Below are 21,777 nucleotides of genomic sequence, written 5' to 3' on the forward strand. Positions count from 1 at the left end.
GAGGGTATAATATCTAGGCCAAAACCTCAATTTTAGAAATGAGGAAACTAAGGCCCAGAAAAGTTAAGTGTCTTTCACAAATGATATAAGACTCAGGGTTCTCACCCTAGGTCCTCTAATTCTGAGTCCAGTCCTCTAGACATGTACTACTTACTATTAGACTCTAAACCTGTTGAGTCCAGGAAGTATGGAGCTTTTCACCTTCCTATTTCAAGTACCCAATACTATCTACACCTTGCAGAGAGTAAAAATTTAATAAATATTTTATTTCTCAATGTAGGAGGAGATTGAGATAACTTTAAGATCCATAGACAAAGTATTTTTATACATAGAATCAAGCTTTAGAAAATTGAATGTGGTAGTGGTGTATAGGATAAAATGAAGGCAAGAGGTTAGGTGATATGGAGACCATTGACCATTTAGGGGTCTCTACTTGTAGCACATATTAACAAAGTGATAATAAGGGACTAAACTAGGCGATCTCTCTCTCTCTCTCTCTCTCTCTCTCTCTCTCTCTCTCTCTCTCTCTCTCTCTCTCTCTCTGTGTCTCTCTGTCTCTCTCTGTGTGTCTCTCTCTCTCTGTCTCTCTCTCTCTCTGTCTCTCTCTCTCTCTCTCTCTCTCTGTCTCTCTCTCTCTCTCTCTCTCTTTCTATTTCACTCTCGCTCTCTTGTGCTCTGCTTTCTCTCACTCTCTTGCTCTCATTACCACTTCAGAGAAATTCTCTATCATGTGTTATAAGTCCTCAACTACAACATTTCTTTTCTTTAATTTTTGTTTTCAGTACTCTGATTTTCCATCTTAATATCTTTTTAGAAGTTTTATTTCTCTTTTGAACTATTCTAGAAGATTTCTTGCTGTTGTTCTGTAATTTCTGAGGAATATGCAGAATTATGTTTCATTTGGTACTTTTTCTTTAATTTTCTCTTATAATATTTTTCAATGTTATTAACTTTTACAAACTATTGATCATGTTTTCTTCTGTCTTTATGAATCTTGTTATTGGTTTATCAGTGTAGAATCTAGAAATATGCCCACACTAACTCTCTTAGATTTTTTAAAAAACATTTTTGGGTTATTTCTAATAGCTTTTTTTCTGGCTTCCTTCATCTTTATACTGCTGTGGTGGGCACTGGAAAGACCCACAATGTTGGATGACTTCAGTTTCATCCAACTTGGGGCATAGCAGAATCTTCACCTGGAGTAAATCCTTTGGAGACAGAATTTACTGCAGTTAGATTTCTATTCCCCCCTAACAAAGGCATGGAAGCCCTATTCCTCTTTAGCATACATTACCTTATGACCTTTATTGATATACTCCCTCCCCTCCAAGCTATTCTATCATTCTACCTTATCTTTTCCTTAAACATATTTTTTCATTTATATTGTTATCTAGTCTTACCACCACTCCCTTCAACTGAACAACTGACAACAGTAACAAAAATGAAATGAAATAAAATAAAATTCTCATAACAAATATTTATAATCCAGCAATACAAATTTCCACTTTGACCATATCCAAAGATATTTGAATCTCACTTCTGACACTTAACTCTATGATCATGAACAAGCCTATTAATCTTTCTGAGATATAGTTTCCTCTTCCGTAAAATGGGGATAATAATAACAACACTATCTACCTCAAAGAGATGCCAAGAGGCTCAAACAAGATAATGTATAAAATACTATGTAAATATTCACTAGCATTCTTATTCAATAATATTCACATAATTCTTTTCACAATATTCAATAATATTGCACAGCATTTCTGAATACCAAGTTCTAAATTATCTGGAGTTTCCAAAGAAAGTTTGGAGGGATGGAGGAGAGGAAAGGGAGTGCCACAAAAATATTTAGTGCACAGGTAACAACATGGCTATGAGTGACAGGTTAATGATAACAGTCCTTAGCACTTCCTACATCACAAGGTTAATGTGATGATACATTTTATAAAGCACCAAGTGTAGATGTGATCTATTGTTAGTTACTCATAAAACAAAATGAACCACTTTTTGGTTTAATATTCATATTAATAATGTTTATCAAGGTAATGACTTCTAGTCACATGTTGAATGGTTCAGAGTCATAGAACACCTCAGTCTTCAATTAATTAAAGGAGGTCTCCAAAGCACATCCATCTGTAAACTGTAAGATAGTGGAGGAAAAAAATAGTTTGTTCTGTTTGGGAAAACTTCCTGTGGTTATTGCTGTAGTTGTTCAGTATTTTCAGTCATGTCTCACTCTTTATGACCCCATTTGTGATTGTCCTGGCAAATATACTGGAGTGGTTTGCCATTTCCTTCTCCAGTTCATTTTATGGATGAGGAAACTGAGGCAAACAGCATTAAGTGAGTTGCCCAGGGTCACACAGCTCATGTTCATCCTTCATTGCTGAAGAAGAAGACCATGCCATCAGAGAAATGATGACATGACTTACACTTGACTTTGTTTTGAGTGAAGGAGGACTGTGCAGGTCACCAGCCTCACTTTTCCTCCAGAGCCATCTGCATCCAGTGTCCTGATATTCCTCAGGATGACTGAAGATGGCCCAGGATGCACTGGGAGAACTTGGGCCCTTTAGGTCAAGGTCTTTGCAGGCACTCACTTAGGGTGAGGCCCGCTCATTGAATAGGTCTGTTTAAGAAGTAGCCAGGGCATGGCCCCTTTAATGAGGTCAAAAAAAAAAACCAAAGACATCAGGCTAGGTGGGAAACAGCAGCAGTTACTATTGATAATCACTGTAAAGCTAGGGGGGTCCAGGAGCCCTTGGCAGGGGCCCATTGGAGTCCCAGTTTCAGAGTGTAGTAAGTTTAAGGTTGTGGGACAGGACAGGGAGCAGGAGAGAGGAGAGGAAAGGAGAGGAGAGGAGAGGAGAGGAGAGGAGAGGAGAGGAGAGGAGAGGAGAGGAGAGGAGAGGAGAGGAGAGGAGAGGAGAGGCAGTAAAACCCAAGTCAACTGGGCAACTTTTGGCCATCCAAATTTACCTTCCTTTGGAGAGGAGAAGGAAGGAGAGCAAGAGGCAAACAGGAGAGGAGGAGGTGAGGTACCCAGCTAGCATTTTGCCAGCTGCATCTACTCACAGGATCGTAAAAGTCTGAGGCCCAATCTCAATTCAGGAATACGAGTCTTCCTTATGCCAGGCCCAGAGCTCTAACCATTGTGTCACCTAGTTGCCCCCCAAACTTCCTGACCTTGAAGCTACTGTGAACTAGAATAAATTACCAAAAGATATTGAAAAATTGCTTCCCTTAGAGACTTTATTTTATTATTATTATTATTTTAGTTTATTTTTAGTTTTCAACATTCATTTCCACAAGATTTTGAGTTCCAAATTTTCTCCCCATCTCTCCCCTCCACCCATCCAAGACACCATGCCTTCTGATTATCCTTCCCCCAATCTGCCCTCCCTTCTATCACACCCTCCCTTCTTTTATCCCCATCTTCTCTCTTTTCTTGTAGGGGAAGATAGATTTCTATACACCATTACCTGTATTTCTTATTTCCCAGTTGTATGCAAAAACAATTCTCAACATTCATTCCTAAAACTTTGAGTTCCAACTTCTCTCCCTTCCTCCCTCACCACCCATCTCCACTAAGAAGGCAAGCAATTCAATATAGGCCATACATATGTAGTTATGCAAGAGACTTCCAAAATAGTCATGTGAAAGACTAACTATATTTCCCTCCATCCTGCCCCTCATTTATTCTATTCTCTCTTTTAACCTTGTCCCTCCCCAAAAGAGTTTACTTCTAATTACTCCCTCCTCTTATTTGCCCTCCTTTCTATCATCCCCCCACACCCCACTTATCCCCTTCTCCCCTAATTTCCCATAGTGTAAGATAGATTTTCATACCAAATTGAGTGTGCATGGTATTCTCTCCTTAAGCCAAATGTGATGAGAGTAAGCTTCACTTTTTCCCTCTCACCTCCCCCCTTTTCCCCTCCATTGAAAAAGCTTTTTCTTGCCTCTTTTATGAGAGATAATTTGCCCCATTCTATTTCTCCCTTTATCCTTTCAATATATTCCTCTCTCACCCCTTAATTTTATTTTTTTTGATATCATCCTTCCCTATTCAACTTACCCTGTGCCCTCTGTCTACATATATATATATATATATATATAAAATCCCTCCAACTACTCAAATACTGAGAAAAGTCTCAAGAGTTACAAATATTATCTTTCCATGTTCCCTTAGAGACTTTAAAGACAGGACAACACTTTGTGTCTGTCACTGCCAAACAATGTGGCGAGGGGGGCAGGTCTATCTGTCTTTGACCATGTGTTGTTTAACATTGTAGTCAATGACATCATAGACGACATTCAAATTTATAGATAACACAAAGCTGGGAAAGACAGTCATTTTTTTTGGATAACAGAGTAGTTACCTGTGGCAGGAAAAATTCAATAGAGATGTAATGTAAAGTGTAATATGGATTCAAAAAAAGTCAACTTCATAAATATAAGATGAGAGAGATAATTAGATTGTTGTGCATGTGAAAAGAGCATTGGGTTTTTAGTAAAATGCGCTAAAGTTTTACATGAGTTAACTGCATGATACAGCAGCCAAAAAAGCTAAGATGACCTTAGGCTGAATTGAGAGAGGCATTGCATCCAGGAATAGAGAGGTAATAGGCCAGTTATAACATGTCCTAGTCTGCCACATCACAAGTTTTGTGTTCAGTTCTAGCCATCACATTTTAGGAAGGACATTAATAGCTGGAAATGTTCCGAAGAGATTTCTTAAACTGATGAAAGGTTCTACGGGACCCATTTTAAATCAGGGACTTTATTTTGCTTCTTTCTATATCTCCAGCACTTAACATAGTGCTTGGCACTGTGAAATTCAAATACTTATTCTATATTTTATATTCATCTCTATGTAATTCTATTCAGCATTTGATGCAAAAACCCAAGCTTCGTCTCTCAGTGAAGAAGCTTATGAGTTCAAAAGTTTCAATCTTTCTCTCTCAGAGTTAAATGCCAAAGGATTAAGCTTTTCCATAATCACTGTTAATTAAAAAGAAACTCTGAACTTGGCTTATACAGTTTTTTTTCATAAAGTGTTCTAGTTCTATTGGAATTTTTATCTCAGCTTCACCTGCAAATCATTCTTGCCAAGGGAAGCTTGTTAATTCATATAACTTCAGTCTCTGAGAAATTGAATGATATCATGTGCCATCCTTTGGAATCAGACTAGCTGATCTTGTCTTATCTTAATGCCCTATCCTTGTAAATTTTAGGTGCCTTAGAATCTAGTGCTCCTGTTCAGTATGAATGACCTCAAGATGCCGTTGGCCCCCATAAAATCACAAAAATATTCCTTAGAGACAAAGGGAGGTGGATCTAGTCCTATGTTTCCATATGCCCCTTATTTAATGTAACCAATCATGATCACCCAACCCCCTGACATTGACAATTCCATAACTAATGACATGATTTTTGTTCCGGTCTTTGTTCTACACTTCTAGAAGTGAGTCACATCTTCAGTTCTGGGTCTTTGGACAGAGTCCATGCCGTTGACTCCTCTTTTATTAATAGGCTTCATCACCTGTAATCATGCTCAGAGAATTGCTTCATTTTACCTTTTTATTAAATTTCAATCATCATAGCACAGAACAGGTACTTAACAAATGTTTATTAATTATTTATTTGAGAGTGGAGTGTAATATTATTTCAAACATTTAAAAAGTTTTCATGTTGAAGAAGTATGATCATGTAGAAGAAAGATTAGACATGCTTTGTTTGGAGCTTCATTTTTTTTCTTTTTTGGCAAGGCAATCAGGGTTAAGTGACTTAGCTAGGGTGACATAATAAGAGTAAAGTGTCTGTGGCCACATTTGAACTCTGGTCCTCCTGACTCCAGGGCTGCTGCCCTGTTCACTAAACCACTTAGATGCCCCCTAATAAGTTATTGTTAATTTGGACGTGTTTGGCTGCAGGGAACAGAATTTAGAGCAGCAGATGGAAGTTGCTGAGAAGTAGAAGTCATCTCAAGATACTGCAAGTATCCTTTCGCTGTAACATTTAAAGGGAAAGCAAGTATGTTGTATAGGTGAACGAGATGTTTTCCAAGGTTTCTTCACAATCTAGGTTTCAGTGATTCTTTGATCTGCAAAAAGAGGACCTAACATCAAATCCTGACTCTATCGAATACTACCTATGCATCCTTAGGTAAATTATTTCACCTTTCTCAGCCTCAGTTTCATCATCATCATCATCATCATCATCATCATCATCATCATCATCATCACAATAACAATACTGGCTAAAGTTTATATAACTTTAAAATTGCAAAATGCTTTACCTATGTTATTTCATTTGATCCTCACAATAACCTTGCAAGATAGGTGTAACTAAAACAATATACAACAGGAAATGAGAAAACAGAGGCTAAGAGAGATTGTGATTTGCTCTGGGTCACATATCTAGTGTGTGTCTGAGGTCCAGTTTGGACTCTGGTCATGCTGAATCTAAATCCATTATTCTACCCACTTTGACTGCTCTACTTAATTATCTAGCTGCACATATGAAATACTTCCCTATTTTCATCATCATGTTTAAATATCAAAGCATGTATCAAAGCCCATCTTTGTCCGAGGTCTCTATGGTTTGATGTATAATATAAAGGAAAGAAAAACAATCAGCACTCAGCTAGAAACACAAATAAAATAAGAAAACAGTTTCTTCTATGGTATTAAATCATCAGCCATTTTCACCAAAATACCTGCTAATAGTTTCAGAGCAGAGTGGATGGAAAGCTACCTCAGGAATATGTTAACCAAGAAAGTCAATGGTTTTCAGTATTTAAACCTTTTTAACTCAGAAACTAGATCAGATAACCAAGCACTCAGAAGAGTCAATTCCCAGAGCTTCAGAGGGTGAACCTCTAAAGCCGTTTCTGCTCAAATCAGTCAAGCTTATCTATCTGTGATTACTATGTTTGGAAACCATTTGATAAGAATTTTTTTTTGGCTTCACTCTTTGGGCTCAGAAAATATTTATCACAATGATTTGAAACAGCTAAATACCAATTGCAATCGCAATGTAAACATGTCTCCATTCTCTCACACAATTAGCACCCTAAGACATTTGATGGATCTGGATTAAGGTATCTTCAGATACTGAAAGCAAACAAAATTTAGTCACTATCAATTAAGTAATCCATACAAAAAAAGAAGTCGGTTTACATAATAAGAATCAGTGGACAATTTGTGTCTGGATTGTTCTACTCCTTTTTATAGAATATTTGTCCTAGGGAATGAGGCCATGGCACAATCTGAACTTGTTAATCTATCAAAAAATCATCAAGAATTAATTGAGCATCTGCCATGAGCAACATTATATGTATATTCTGCCTCAAAGCACTTGTAATCCAGGCAGGCAGATAAGATTAACACATGAAACAGTAAAAAAAAAAATAATAATAATGCAACTGAGTAGAATTAGATGCTATTTTTTGCTATTACTGTTTTAGTGGTTTAGAATAGGAGAGATTAGTGTACCCTGAAATAATTGACAAAGGCTTCCTAGTAAATGTAGCAGGTTGATTCTTAAATCGCTGTATTTGTTAGGTTATCTCACTTCTAAACAAAAATTTCAACAACTCTACTGCCTACTGTATGAAGTATAAACTCTTTTCCCACCTGATTTTTAAGTTCCTTCATAATCTAGTTATCTCTCTTATGCAGCCTTATTTCCCACTATTTCTCAACATGAAAATTTTGCTCTTGTCACATCAATGACCTCTTTATCTCCAATTGATTCCATTTTTTATTCCCTTTTTCATGTCTTTGCTCATGTTCGAATCCCAGATCTCTTTCTTTTCTCTGAAGAGAAGAAGCAGTAGGAGTAATAGTATCCAAAAATGGAAATAAAAGGCAACATACACATAAACTCATCAGCAGCAGATCCATCAAACAAATACTGTTATGTAAATCCATATATACAAATGGAGGAGTTAATTACGTCAATTCAGGACTAGATTACTGCCATCAAAAATTGCACAAAGTTTATTCTTAAGTGTCTCAGATTTAGTGATCAATTTAGATCATACAAGAAAATGGCAAAAAGAAAAAAATAAAAGGAAGAGAGATAAGAAACGTTTATATAGTGTTTCGGATCTTATAAAAATGTTTTACTTATATTATCACATTTAATTCTGAAAAGAAAACCCAAAAAAGTAGGAATAATTGTTTCCCCCATTTTAAATAAAAAGTAATAGAAGCTCAAAAAGTTAGATGACTTGCCCAGGGTCATATTGCTAATCTGAACGGAATTTACACTTAGATCTTCCTAAATGCAAATATAGAATTCTTTCTAATATAAAATGCTGACTATTTTTTTTTTGTTGTTCCTTCAGGTTAAACTCCACTTTATTCATTGAACTCACATAGTAGAATGAGCAGAATAGATGAGATCCAGTGACACTGGCCTCCTTACTGTACCTTGCATAAGATACTACGTCTGTCACCTCTACACATTTTCCTCATATCTGGAATTATCTCCATTCCTCTTGGCCTCCTGGGCTATCTTCAAGCCCTAGATATCCAAGAAGAGCTTCCTGAGAACATGGGCTACACTTTGTTCTGAATTGTTATTATTATGCTTATTAACAATGATAATTTTTGTCTTTCTTTCCCCTCCCCCCCAGTGCCTAACTCAGTTCCTGGAATATGTTAAGCATTTAAAAATTCTTTTTGATTGACTAACTAACTGGATATAAAAGAGAGATACTTGAGTGGAAGTTAGTCACAGCAACTCAAGGAATGACTGTCATATTTTTGTGCTCACATTTCCAATAGCCAAAAGACAACTCCACTTGAACATCCTACTGGCACTTCAATCTCTGTAATGTACAAAACTCAGCTTAAAAACCTACTTAAAACCACTGTCAGTGTCATTATCATTCACTATTTTCCATATTCTAAGCCTTAATATTGTTTTTACTTTGTTCTCTCCTTCACCTCTTGTATTTGATTACTTATCACATCCTACTATTTCTACCATCACAATATCTCCACTATCTAATCCATCCGCAAATTCCTGGTTCTAGAAACTTAGCACATGTTCTCATTAGTGCCTTTTTGTACTCTTTTAATAGTCTCCCTTTAAATTATCTCACCTCCACTCTTTCCCCCTGCCCCAACCCTATTCATCCTTCACAGCACTGCCAAATTCATTTTCTTTTTGCATGGATTTGGTCATGTCATTCTTCTACTCAACAATTATCAGTGACTTTCTTGACTGGTGAATTCAAGTCAAACTCTTTACTTGGTATCGAAAGCATTAAAACATTTGGCACTATCTTACCTTTCTATCTTTGTTACACATTACTCCCTATCTTGTGTCATATGTCCCAACCAAAGTTGACTTTCTTTCCTGAAAACATGCTATTCCTTGTATCTCCAATGTATTCCCTCCTCCTCTTCAATAGTTGAATTGTCATCCATCCTGTAAAGTTCAGTTCATATGTCACTTGTTCCATGAAGTCTTCCACAACCCTCATTATTTTAATTTCATTTTCCTCCTTGGACCTTATATAATGAGGAGTCTAACACTGCTCCAATGCATTATCATTGATTATAATTTTGTATTATAATTATCTGTGCATTTGTATCATATTTTCATATTAAAATTATCTTTCACATTTCCTATATACTTCTAGATTATAAATGTTATGAAAGCAAAAACCATGTCCCATGGTTTTGTATCTCTCTCTGGGCCTAGCTTCCAAGATCAAATACAAAGTGCTCTATTTGTAATTCAAAGCCTTTCATAAACTAGACTTTTCCTTTCCAGTCTTATTACCTTACTCCAAAGAGTACAGACATGTACTATTTGATCCAGTGACATTGGCCTCCTGGTTGTTCCACAAACAAGACACTCCATCTCTCAGATGAAGGAATTTTCTCAGGCTATCATTCATGTCTGCAAAACTTTCCCTCCTCCGCTCCAGCTCCTGACCTCCCTAGTTTCCTTTAAGTCTCAACTAATATCCCACCTTCTACAAGAAACCTTCCCCACCCCTTCTTAATTCCAAATTTTCCTTTTCAATTATTTCCTTTTTATCCTGTATATAGCTTGCTTGTATATACTTGTTTACATGTCATCTCCATTAGATCATAGGGCTTGTCTTTTGCCTCTTTTTTATCTCCAGCCCTTAGCACAGTGCTTGACACATAACAGATACTTAATTTTGTTTATTGATATATTGTTTATTGATTTAATTTTATTGATTATATTGCTTTTATATTATTTTTATTATTGATTTATCATTGATTATAATGCTTTTTACACAGGGAAAAGGTGAATGGAGGAAAGACTAAACGTTTATTAAGTGCCTCCTGCATGCCAGGTACTGTGCAAAGGCCTTTACAAATAATCTCATTTGAGATTTATATACACAGTAAATAAGAGAACATGTAAATAATTAGTAATTGGCTGTAAATTGAATGGTAACTTAAAACTGATAAGAATCTTAATCACCATCTTAGCCAACCCTTCCATTTCATAGATAAGGGAATTGAAGTCTTGGGGAGCTTACAAGGTAATGTGGTATACTAGAAAGAGTGCTAGTCTTGGGAGTCAGGAAAAACCCATATTTAAATTCTACCTCTAAGATTTACCACTTTGGGTGACCTCGGGCAACTCTTCAACTTCTTCTGTCTCAATTCTCTCATCTCTAAAATGGGGCCAGTAGTACCTTTAGAACCTATCTCATAAACCTGTTATGGGGAGCCAATTGAGATAATGTGTGAACTGCTTTATAAACCTTTGTAAAGGTCAGTTTTTATGTTTAACTGACTTGTCCATTAGTTTTCAAATAACATAAATCTTCATTGGGCATGGAAGGCTCCTACAAATGTTATTTTTCACCACCTCAACTTTGAATACAAAATCTTGGAAATGTGGAAACTTTTTCTAAAAAAAAAAAAGAAAATCAGCTCATGCCATTGGCAACATGTCAAGAAAACATTTGCCTAGATGGTTGACTCATAAGCTTCCTTCAGAAATATTATTCTTCTCTCTCAAGACCACCAAATCACCAATTATATTGGCAACATAGTATCACTTAGAGAACTACCTAGGGAATCTACTCAAAGAAGCTAAAGACTTGAAAGACTTTTTATTATTTTGCCTGAAAAGTATTTTGTGTATGCATCCTGTTTCTCATATAAACCTTTGAACGCATTATCTAGATATCTTTAAAACAGGCTATGAAGCTGGAAATGACAGTTGATTATGGTACAAGAATAATGAAAGGATTAGGATAATTTCCTGATCAATTTCATGGGGTTACAGGAAGGTTAGCTTTTGTTTTGGACTTTTTTTTTACATTCACAGAGCTTAGCACATTGCCTTGCACATAGTAGGTATATAACAAATGCTTGTTTACTTGACTTCACTTGACTTGATTTTTACGTGATTTGATTTTTGTTTATCTGTTTCTCTGGAGGGAATGAACCTATCCTGTGATGTTTCCTGGAGGGTAAGTCTCAATGATAATGTGGTAGTTGTCAAGTGATAACAAATTAGTTGTCTTAGACAACTATGCAACAAAATGTTGTGGAAGGAATCTAAGAATCTGTAATGGTCTGTAAAAGGGAATCTTAAATCTTTAAAGACTTCAAGATGTTGGTCTCATTGTTCTCTAAGATCTTTTCCCAACTCTAAATCTGCTCATTTGAGAATATCATTAACAAAACACTTTTCTTAGACTATTCAAGTGTTCTGGTTGTGTTTATACAAATGCTCAAATATTTCATTAAAAATGAAACATTTAGTCAATCATCTGCACTTGAATAATAGTGTGAATTTTTCATCCAGATGTTTGGCATTATCCATGCCAATTTTAGAGGGCAAAGACTGTGTCCAACCAGTCAATAGAGAAGAAAAGGCAGAAAAAATATAAAAATTTTAACTGGTGTTTTTCTGGTGATGATGAAGCCTCAGAATTTTTATTTCAAAATTCCAAACCCATCTGTCTCTCCATGGGTTAACCACAGATATCTCCCTTATGGATTTAAAGCACATATTCACTTATAAATCAACTCAACTTCCAGCAATCCACTGGAAAGGATTTAGGACTCCAAGTGTTGTACTAAGAAGAATATGTTCTCCCACAATAATTTTAATGCTTAGAACATAAAGTTACAATGACTAATTTGCACTTTACATATTCATTAGGCCTGGTAAGAAACGTGGCCAAATGATTTCAAGAGACAAATACCAAGTAAACACTTAAAACAGAAGAGATCCTGAATGCTAAATCCCATAGTAGTGCTGGACATGCAAGCAAAAGCTTACTCAGAGTATAGGAGCAGTTGCTCTCTTGTCTTAGAGAATACAGCCTGAAATAGACCAAAGTTTTTCTCAATCAAATCATTTGTGTTTGAAAAGAACTAAAGAGCTCATATTTTCATTCTTCTCCAATACACATTGGTTTTATGTTACTGAATTTTGTCATTTTCCTCTTCATCAGCAACAGTATGTTTCGTTAGTCAAGTTGTTTTTGAAATATATTTTATTGTTGTTACTGCTGCTGTTACTGTTTTTTGTTTGTTTTCTTGTGCAAGATTGGGATTTAGTTGAATAAATCAATAAGTTCATCCCACCTCACTTAAAGTAAATGATAAGTTGTCCAATACCTTAATCAGGTAAAAAAAGATAAATCTCAGTCATAGACTTTAGTTTTAGTCCATCAATTATGAGCTTCAACTGTATAAAAGGCCTTTTACACATCATATTTCAATAGACTGGATTGGTTGAGGAAATGTGGTCACATAAGGGTCGTCAAGAACCAGAGTTATTCCCAAGCTTGAAAGAAGAATGGTATTTCAATAAAACTCTGGAAGAGGAACCACTTTAGTTGGGAGATGGAAAGACTTCAACTTTGTCCAGTTATTGCCCTCTGAATATATCTTGATTCTGACTCAGTAGTCAATCCAAAAACCTGGAACCAGTTGAAAAAGTCTGCTCACATGGCAAAGACCATGTGGACACTGAATCAGTTGCATAAGCTGCATGCTCAGAAGTGTGATCCTGGCCAGTCCAGACCCTTTTAAACTTGAACACCAAAAAAAAAAAAAAGGCAGAGTTCCACAGTTTGGTGAAAATCCAAGGAATAAAAGCAGGCAGTTCGTACCATCCCATAAAGCATTGTTAAAGTTGCAATGAATCAAAAACACAATGAATACAAGTGAATCACTAAATGCCTTTAAGGGAAGCTATACAGTCAAGTGTTTGGTAGCACTCCAATTATGATCTTTGTCTCAGTAATAAAGTGAGACAGGATTCAAACATATAAAATAAACCCAGAAATATTCTGGGTTGTTACAGATTCCAAGATGGATGATAGTGAGCTACTGATTGGATTTAATTCATGTTAAATTAACATCGATTCTGATCTTCACTAAAATATATTTACCCCAGACTATATCACAGATCTAAGCATTCCTGCCTGGATTACCAAAGATTACCAAATTTTAACCATAGAAATTTCAAATCTAGTCCAATATACCTGAATCCTAATTCTTGTGAATCCTTAAACTGTGATTTCTAATAATAGTAGCTAGCATTTATATAGTGCTTTAAGGTTTGCTAAGTTCCTTAAAATTATTATCTCATTTTATCCTCACAACCATGAAAAGTAGATACTATTATTATTCTCATTATACAGATGAAGAAACTGAAGCAAGCGGAGTATAAAAAGACTTGCCCAGGGTCACACAGTTAGTGTTTGACATCAGATTTGAACTCATGCCTTTCTAACTCCATTTCTAGTGATATATGCACTAGGCTGCTTAGCTGGCTAATTAAAGGATCCATGTTGAATCCCAAAAGACCTTTAACTTATGACATTCAAAAAAAAAAGTCATGTTCTTCATTCTGTCACTTCATGTGATGCACACTTTGAGTTAGGGACCCTACTAAAAATGCTCTGTGCTAGATGCCATGATTTGCCAGCTAGTATGACTAAAATGTAAAAGGAAATAGATTTAGGAAACTTAAGAGGCTCTGAGATGGTCAAGATTAAGCTAATTAACTAGTGACAAAAGTTAGCTGACATGTTTCAAAAAGTTATAGGAAAAAAAGGTGAAAATATAGTCTGGATTAGTCACTGAATCTATGCAAAACATGGTATTAACTGTAGTCTACAACCAGAAAGTTTTGGTGCAACTGACACCAAGAATTTTTTTTTTTTTTGCTTTCACTTTAAAAAATGGGATTGTTTACATATGAAAGTAAGAAATAAAACAATAAGTATGATGAAACTTAATAGAACTGATCACAGCAAGAGCAGAGAAATTTCTCAAGGTTCCCAAAGGATGGAATTTGTGGAATCAAAGGTCAGCAGAATTCTAGTTTTGGCCCAAAGGAAAATAGCTGTCTTAGTAGTAAATTATGTTAGCCATGATTGTTAGGATATGCAGTATCTTTAGGAAGTTTTTAAAAAGGAAAAGGACATCATTATGAAATAATTTAAGTAGATCTGCTTGAAAACACTAATTCTGTTAGTTTTCTCTGTGTGGCTTATGTAATTAGACATCAATTTTGAATGATTTTGCTTTTGGATGGTGTACTTACTGTCCCATATTCCCACTGCACTGACTTAATATACTTACATTAATTACTTGTGCATAAACTTCCTAAGGTCAAGGAGAACATAGGTTTTCATTTTTAACTCCTTAGCATCCAGCCTAGTGCCTTGCACACAGTAGGAGCTTAGTAAATGTTTGGTAAATTGAAATAAATTGACAAATAGTGGCTATAAAATTATGAGTGTGCATGGTAGGGGAGGGAGGATGAGTCAGAGAAGAAATAAGGTGCTGTCCCAAATACTCATCTTTGTTTCATGTTTCTTAAATCTCATTCGTTACAGATAAATTCTGAGAGAAAATGTATCCTTCTGTACTGGGTAATGGGATACACAAAATAATTTCAATACAAACAGTACCATGTGACATTAAAGTGCTGTCTGAAAAACTACCTAACAAACCAGAATAGTCCTAATTTTTAAATGTTTTAGACAACTCATTACAGTCAAGGCTGAAATCTCAGACTGATGCACAAGCCACACTGTACCACTAACATTAACAGACTTTGCATGACTAAAATCCAATACATTGCCTTAAAACACCCACCATTAACTTCACAGCTAGAGCTTATCTGGTTGACAATATGAAGAAAAATGAAGCTGCTATTGGTAAATCATTATTTGGATAATTTTGTGTTTCTTAAATCAACTGGAAATGCTTACTTGATAACTGCCTACCCACTGAATTCAGTAAATTAAACAAAACAAACAAAATTTAAATTAATCAACCATTCGGTTTAGGGTTTGAGCTGCATCATGCCAAATAACTGGCTTCACTAATTTCTTAGTTTATAACCAAGGTGTTTAGGAAACATGGAGACATGGTACCCATTAGAAATCAAGGGAACTTGTGAATATTTTTAGTTCTAACAGTGACAATAGGTTCATATTGGTATCATTTTGAGCATTGGACCCTACCTCTTTTCTTTCTTCAACTACATTAGACCATTCTTCCAAAATGGTGAATGTTTTAAGGACAGCTGGATCTGGACTCAGGAAGACTTACTTGAGTTCTGTTTCCAATCCTGTCTCAAACACTTTCTAGCCATATGACTGTGGGCAAGTCACTTAACCTCTGCCTGTTTTAGCCTCCTTATCTGTAACGTAAGGATAATAGCACTTTGTGAGGTTATTGTGAAGATAAAATGGAATATTTTTTCACTACTTTACAAATGTTAAAACACTCCATAAATGCCACCTCTTAGTATTATAAAAACAAAACTGTGAGGTCTCTTTTTTTGGTTGACATAATGGTAAAAACAAATCATTATTAAAGCCTGAGGATTGCACAGTTAATTGCCTAGATGAGTAGCAGTAAAGCAGAAATGTTATAATTTAATCTCTCTGGTGGCACAGGGGGTAGAGTCCTGGGCCTGGAGTCAGAAAAACCTGAGTTCAGATGCTCAGTAGTTATGTGACCTTAAGTGAGTCACCTAGATGTTGTTTGCCCCAGTTTTCTCAATTGTAAAATGAGGATAATAATAATAGCATCTCCCTCCCAGGGTAGTCGTGAGGTTCAAATGAGATGCTGACAAAGTATTTAGCATAGTGACAATCACAATAGTGGGTGTCATCAAGACGTTAGCAATTATTATCATTTATGATCATTCCTCTTTACAAATGAAAACATGAATTGGAGGATCCAGAAGGATGTGAGTGATTTGGCTGTTTACAAGACCTAGACTTAATAGATGTTTTGGAGGTTTCTACTTCCCAGGGTACTATTAAATAATATAAAGGATTCTACTTAATCATTTTGGTGCCCTCCATGTTTCTTGATCTGACAAGGGAGATTAATTTATATTTTCATCTTGCACAAAGAGATATGCTATATAAGTCTTGCTTATTTACTAACAAAGTTAGTTCCCAGTAATGAAATTTTGGCCAAATATTGTTGAATCACACTTCAAAAAACACAGTCCAATAGCTGCCCCTCCAAAACTAAAGCTCTACTGTTTGAAATTTTGGTCAGAAGTGACATATGGAACAACTTGACAAAATAGTTTAGAGAGCAAAAGGATAGATGAAGTTACAGACAGGATTTTATTGTCATTCCTGCTTTGATGCACAATAATAATAATAATAATAAACTTTCTCAGCCAAAATATGTAGGTCATCTCAAAGTTCCTTTTTTCTAGGAATCCTAGGAAAATACATACAGTTATTGAAATAATCAAAGTTTCTCTACTTTAAGAGAAATTTATAGATTGAAATTTTCACTTCTTAGATCATCAGATCTTTTGAAGTGCCCTTATTTCAGGGTAAAGTATCTTCTGAGCCTATTACACCTATGTTAAAGCAATAAGTGAATCAGAAAAATTAGGGTTTTTATAAGTAAATAAAAACAAAACCTCGTAATCATTGTGACTATGAAATATTATAAAGTCATTATTAATATTCTGAGCATTTTCTGGATTTTCCTAATATGTATGGTTTTCTTAGTCCACAAGTGTGATTTTCCCTCCTTTCCCCTAATTTTTATCTTGTGTATTCATCCTTCATTGCCAAAGAAAACCAGAGAAATGATAACATGACTTGTACTTGACTTTGTTTTGAGTGCAAGGTCATCAGCCTCTCTTCTTCTCCACAGCCATCTGAATCCACTGACCAGATATTCATCAGGATGACTGGAGATGACCCAGGATGCACTGGGAGACCTTGGCCCATTTAAGATCAGGCAGACGACAAAATGGAGGAGAAAGCTGAGAGACTGTGGGCCTTCGCTTCCTTTGTCCTAAAAATGTTTTTAAAAGAAACATAAACTTGTAATACTGCAATTATTAAATTAGAGTCACCAATGATTAACAGTGGTTGGTATGTCAAATGTATAATACTTAACATAAACCTAATATGCAGACTGCTTTATTAAACAGATTCTTTCTTTCTATTCTTTGCAAAATTTGACATTGATCAGATGTCAGATTAAATACTAAAATTATTCACATAGTTTTAAATTAACAGGATTTTGGATATAAGCCATAACATATGTGAATTGAAAGATGTGAATTTGGAAGAGAAATGAGACTATGTAAAGTAAACAGCTGACTATGAATGAAGATGTTGTCAAAAAGCAAGACTTAATTTTTCAGATCATAGCTTAAGATACTGGAATGACAAATTCTTGACTAAGGATGAAGGATATTTAATGAGGATTGAGAAAGCTATGTACGTGGCCAGAGCCTTGCTGGTCTGATCAAAAGAGTTTAAAAATAAAAAATGAAAGAGGGGAGGGGGAAAAATCCCCAGATAAATTATAAACCTGTTTTTACAGGAAATACAAAATATAACAGAAAGAGGAATTTGTGTAACGTAGTTGAGATTTTCCACTTTTAACAGAAAAAAATAATCATAAAGATAGGAAAAGCTCTGACATTTTTAGATGTTTATTTAACAACACAAAACATAAATAATAAATAAAATATATTGAAATTTAACACATAAATGATAAATACCCTCACATGAATTGTTGAGCCTTGGTGGGAAAGAATTCATGACTGTCAATGTAAATTTCAGGGATAATTTCATTTTTGTCTTTGCATTCCCAGTGCCTAAGAAAGTGCTTTGTATATAACAGTCACTTAACTAATAATTGTTGGATTTAATTTTAAGGAAACAGATACAATTTAAAGGGCAGCAGAGTAGCATTACTGTTCAAATCTATACCTACACACAAATACAAGAACCTAAAATATAGTAACAAACATTTAGGTGAAGAAATAAGAAAAGAAAAACAAAGTATTTTATAGGAATGTAATCCAGACCACCTTGATGGATGGAGGAAATTAATGATGAAATTATTGATACAGACCACAGAACTGACACTGAGGTCAAATATACTAGTGATGGGGGGTTTAAACTACACAGACATCTGCCAAAAACATCATTCCACTAAAAATGCCATATGAAGTGAATCCTTGGTTTTCTAACAATTTTAGTTCCTACAAGGTAAAGGACTTCAACAAAGTGTTAATCTAGAACTGATTCTGACTAATTAGGAGCAACTGGCTGGTCAAGCAGAAGTTTCAGGCACCTAAAGAGATAGGGACCATTTGGCCCTAAGAATTCATGGTTGTCAAAAAGGGAAATAGGGTACCTAGCAGACATCTCTCTAATTCTATAGTTATTCAGTGAATTTTTTGAACCCAAGTGTAGGCCTTTATATGTATTCACAAGACAAAATTAAGATCAATGGTTGAAAATTATAAGTAGGCAGATTTCAGCTCAACAGAAGATAGAACTTTCAAACAATTAGAACTACATGAATATCAAATACTTTGTCACTAAGAGCTCATCACTTGAAATGACCACTTGATTACTCACAATGTTTGAATAAGATAAAAGTCAACAACTGCTTTTCTGCTGATGAGTTATAGGGCCATGAGGTGTTACTATCTACCCTTTAGCCCCCTGGCACTGTCAACTTTACTATCTAAATAATCTAATCATTTCTGCTATATGACATTTGAAAAGAACAGTGATTTAAAATGGGTTGATTCAAAGGCAAGGCTTTCTCATTCCTGACTGGAAATAGAATCATTTAATTAAGAGCAGGTTTACTTTTAGATTAAAAAAAAAAGATGCCAACTCACAGCAGATTGTGAGGTACTATGGCATAGTGGATAGCTGTCTGAATATGGAATCAGAGAGCTCAGGTTCAAATCTTGCCTTGGCCACTTGTCCATTATGTGACTTTGTGTAAAGTCACTTAATTTCTCTCGGTTTCAGTTTCTATATTTATAAAAAATGAAGTTGTACTAGATGACCACTAAAATCTATTCTAACTCTAAATCTACGATCCTATAAGATGTGAACCATAAAACAACTTAATCAGCTACAGATTTTTAATGTTCGTCGTTGTTGTTGTTCAGAAGCTGACATGAATTGCAAAACCCCCATAACCATCATTCTCAAAGGAGAGCATACATATAGTCAATCACACCCACAGGAACAACTCATCACCAAAAAAGAATTCTACTGTTTAATACAGATGGTACTAACCCTTATGCTATTTCATTGGTTAGTGAATTACTGTCGTTGTTAGTTTTTTACCGTGTTTAAAAAAAATATCATATCATCTTAGAAGCCAATGTTCTGAAGGTCAGGGATGCATTTTATGCTGACATAGTCACTGAATTTTCAGTAGCTATTATCATCACTTAGAATTTAGGTCCAAATTTTTGTGCATATATTGGCATCATTTGTAGCAGAAGTTCCCAAACTAAGCATCTCTAATTGTAGCCTATACCAGAAATGAAAAGTCTCCGAAAAAAGTAAATCTCAATATCATGTAATCCCTTATGGAATATCTTAATAAACACAGAAATTCATGTCATATTTCCAAGAAAAACACTTTGAAGGAAAGTGCTCTGCAGTCAGCTGTAGCAATAGCTTAAATCCTACAATTTATAATATTGTGTGTTATATCAGGCTGGAGTATTTTTTTAGGGGGGAGGTGCAGGTTGAGAACATGGAAGATATTTTAAACTGCTCTTCAGTCTTCCTCTATGTGGGCAATCCATGTGTTGAATGTAATTAAGGGACCCATTCAAAGAAAAACACTTTTCTTGTTTGTCTTGCTTTCTCTGAGTCAACAGTGATCAATCCTCTAATGAACTAGCTGAAAGAACATTGGAAGAAGGAAGGAATTGTTTAGTTCTGCTCAGTTCAACAAGGATATGAGTGTATTCTTTCAAGATAGTGAGTCAAATGACTGGAATCACAGATTCATTTCCTGCTTCATGCTGTGCCCATTCAGGAAGGCAGAATTGGTCACTGTGTTCTTAGCATTGCTTTTCAGAGAAGTCATTCGCACAGCAGAGGAGCTAAGCAGGTAACTGGTAGATCTCTCCCTATAGGCCCTCCTCCCGCAACAAAGCTGACTATTGAAATGTCTCCTGAAGCTCTCGCTGAGCAGGTAAAGAGCAAAGGGGTTGACACAAGAGTTGCAGAAACTCAACACACGGGCCACTAAGGTAATGATCATGTGGCCAAGGGATGGATCAATTTCTTTGTAGTTAAAAGATCGATACATGTAGAGCACATGATTCGGAAACCAACAGAGTACAAAGCATCCCACAAAGACCAGGACAATTTTAGCCAGGCGTTTTCGTGTTTCCATCTGAAAACAGAAAGAAATAATCATATAGATGAGCAAAATAAAATCAAGTCAGCCCCCAACCTAACAATCACTGAAATAAGTGAAGTGGACCTTGATATGACAATGCATCCAAATTACTTCAGCCAAACAATGACTTTCCTTCATCAAAGTGGCACCTGGCACTGCTGTGAAATCTCTTAGCTTAATCGCACTTAGCATTGCCTTTACCACTTATATTTGACAGTTTACATATATTGATGATAAATCACAAGTAAATGCCTAAGCCTTTACATTTCTAATCCACAATCTTTCAAAGTTCTCTTGTGTTTAACTGTTTTTCTTGAGCTTCCAACTATTAACATGAATTATCTCTGTTTATGTTAAATCCACCCAATAAATGAGGCATGAAAACTAAACAAACTTGGGCATTTTTCAGACACCAGACTAGCCTCAAGAGGAAAAATATAAGAGGCTTTTAAAGCAGAGATGATTTTTTTAACCCTCACCTTTCCAAACAGACATCTAATACTACTGTACATTGACAGAACCCTTTAAAGTTTACAAAACTCTTTCTTCCAAAGAACCCTTTGACATATAAGCCTTAGTATCTCTATTTTAGAGATGGGAAATCTGAATCTCAAAGAGCTTAAGTGACTTGCCCATGATCACATGGTGTAATGCAGTGCAAAGAATGCTGAACTTAGAGCCACAAAATAAGAGATCAAACCCAGGCTCTACCACTTACTGTCTGAGTGACTTTAGGCAATTCATGTAACTTCTCTGGGTTTCCTTATAGGTCAAATGAAGGTGTTGAACTAAATTTATGACCTATGATCTATGACCTCTTTATTTAATGTCGACCTTGCTTCCCACATCTTGCTACCTGTGAAAATTATCAAGTATTTCACAACTTTAAAATGGTTAAAAATAAATTTTTTAAATCTCAAAAAAAATCAAAATTAATTTCCTTTCATTTCACTGTAGGAAACATTTTGAAGGTAATTATTTTGTGGAAAGTCTCCAAGAACTTCCTCAGGGGGGAGAGAATGGGGGAATTGCTGTTCTTTTATTTTATCTCTAAATC

General features: G+C 35.4%; 1 protein-coding gene across 1 annotated transcript in view; it reads right to left on the reverse strand.

The window, feature by feature from the left end:
- Window positions 1-18,046: 18,046 nt before the first annotated feature.
- NMBR (neuromedin B receptor) overlaps window positions 18,047-21,777 on the reverse strand; it is a 28,277-nt gene continuing 24,546 nt past the window's right edge. The window contains exon 3 of the mRNA XM_072643471.1: window positions 18,047-20,714. Coding sequence (XP_072499572.1) covers window positions 20,313-20,714 — 402 coding nt within the window. The 3' untranslated portion in view covers window positions 18,047-20,312. The remainder of the gene's footprint in view (window positions 20,715-21,777) is intronic.

This window comes from Notamacropus eugenii, chromosome 2, assembly GCF_028372415.1.
Source record: "Notamacropus eugenii isolate mMacEug1 chromosome 2, mMacEug1.pri_v2, whole genome shotgun sequence".
NCBI classification, from domain to species: Eukaryota; Metazoa; Chordata; class Mammalia; order Diprotodontia; family Macropodidae; genus Notamacropus; species Notamacropus eugenii.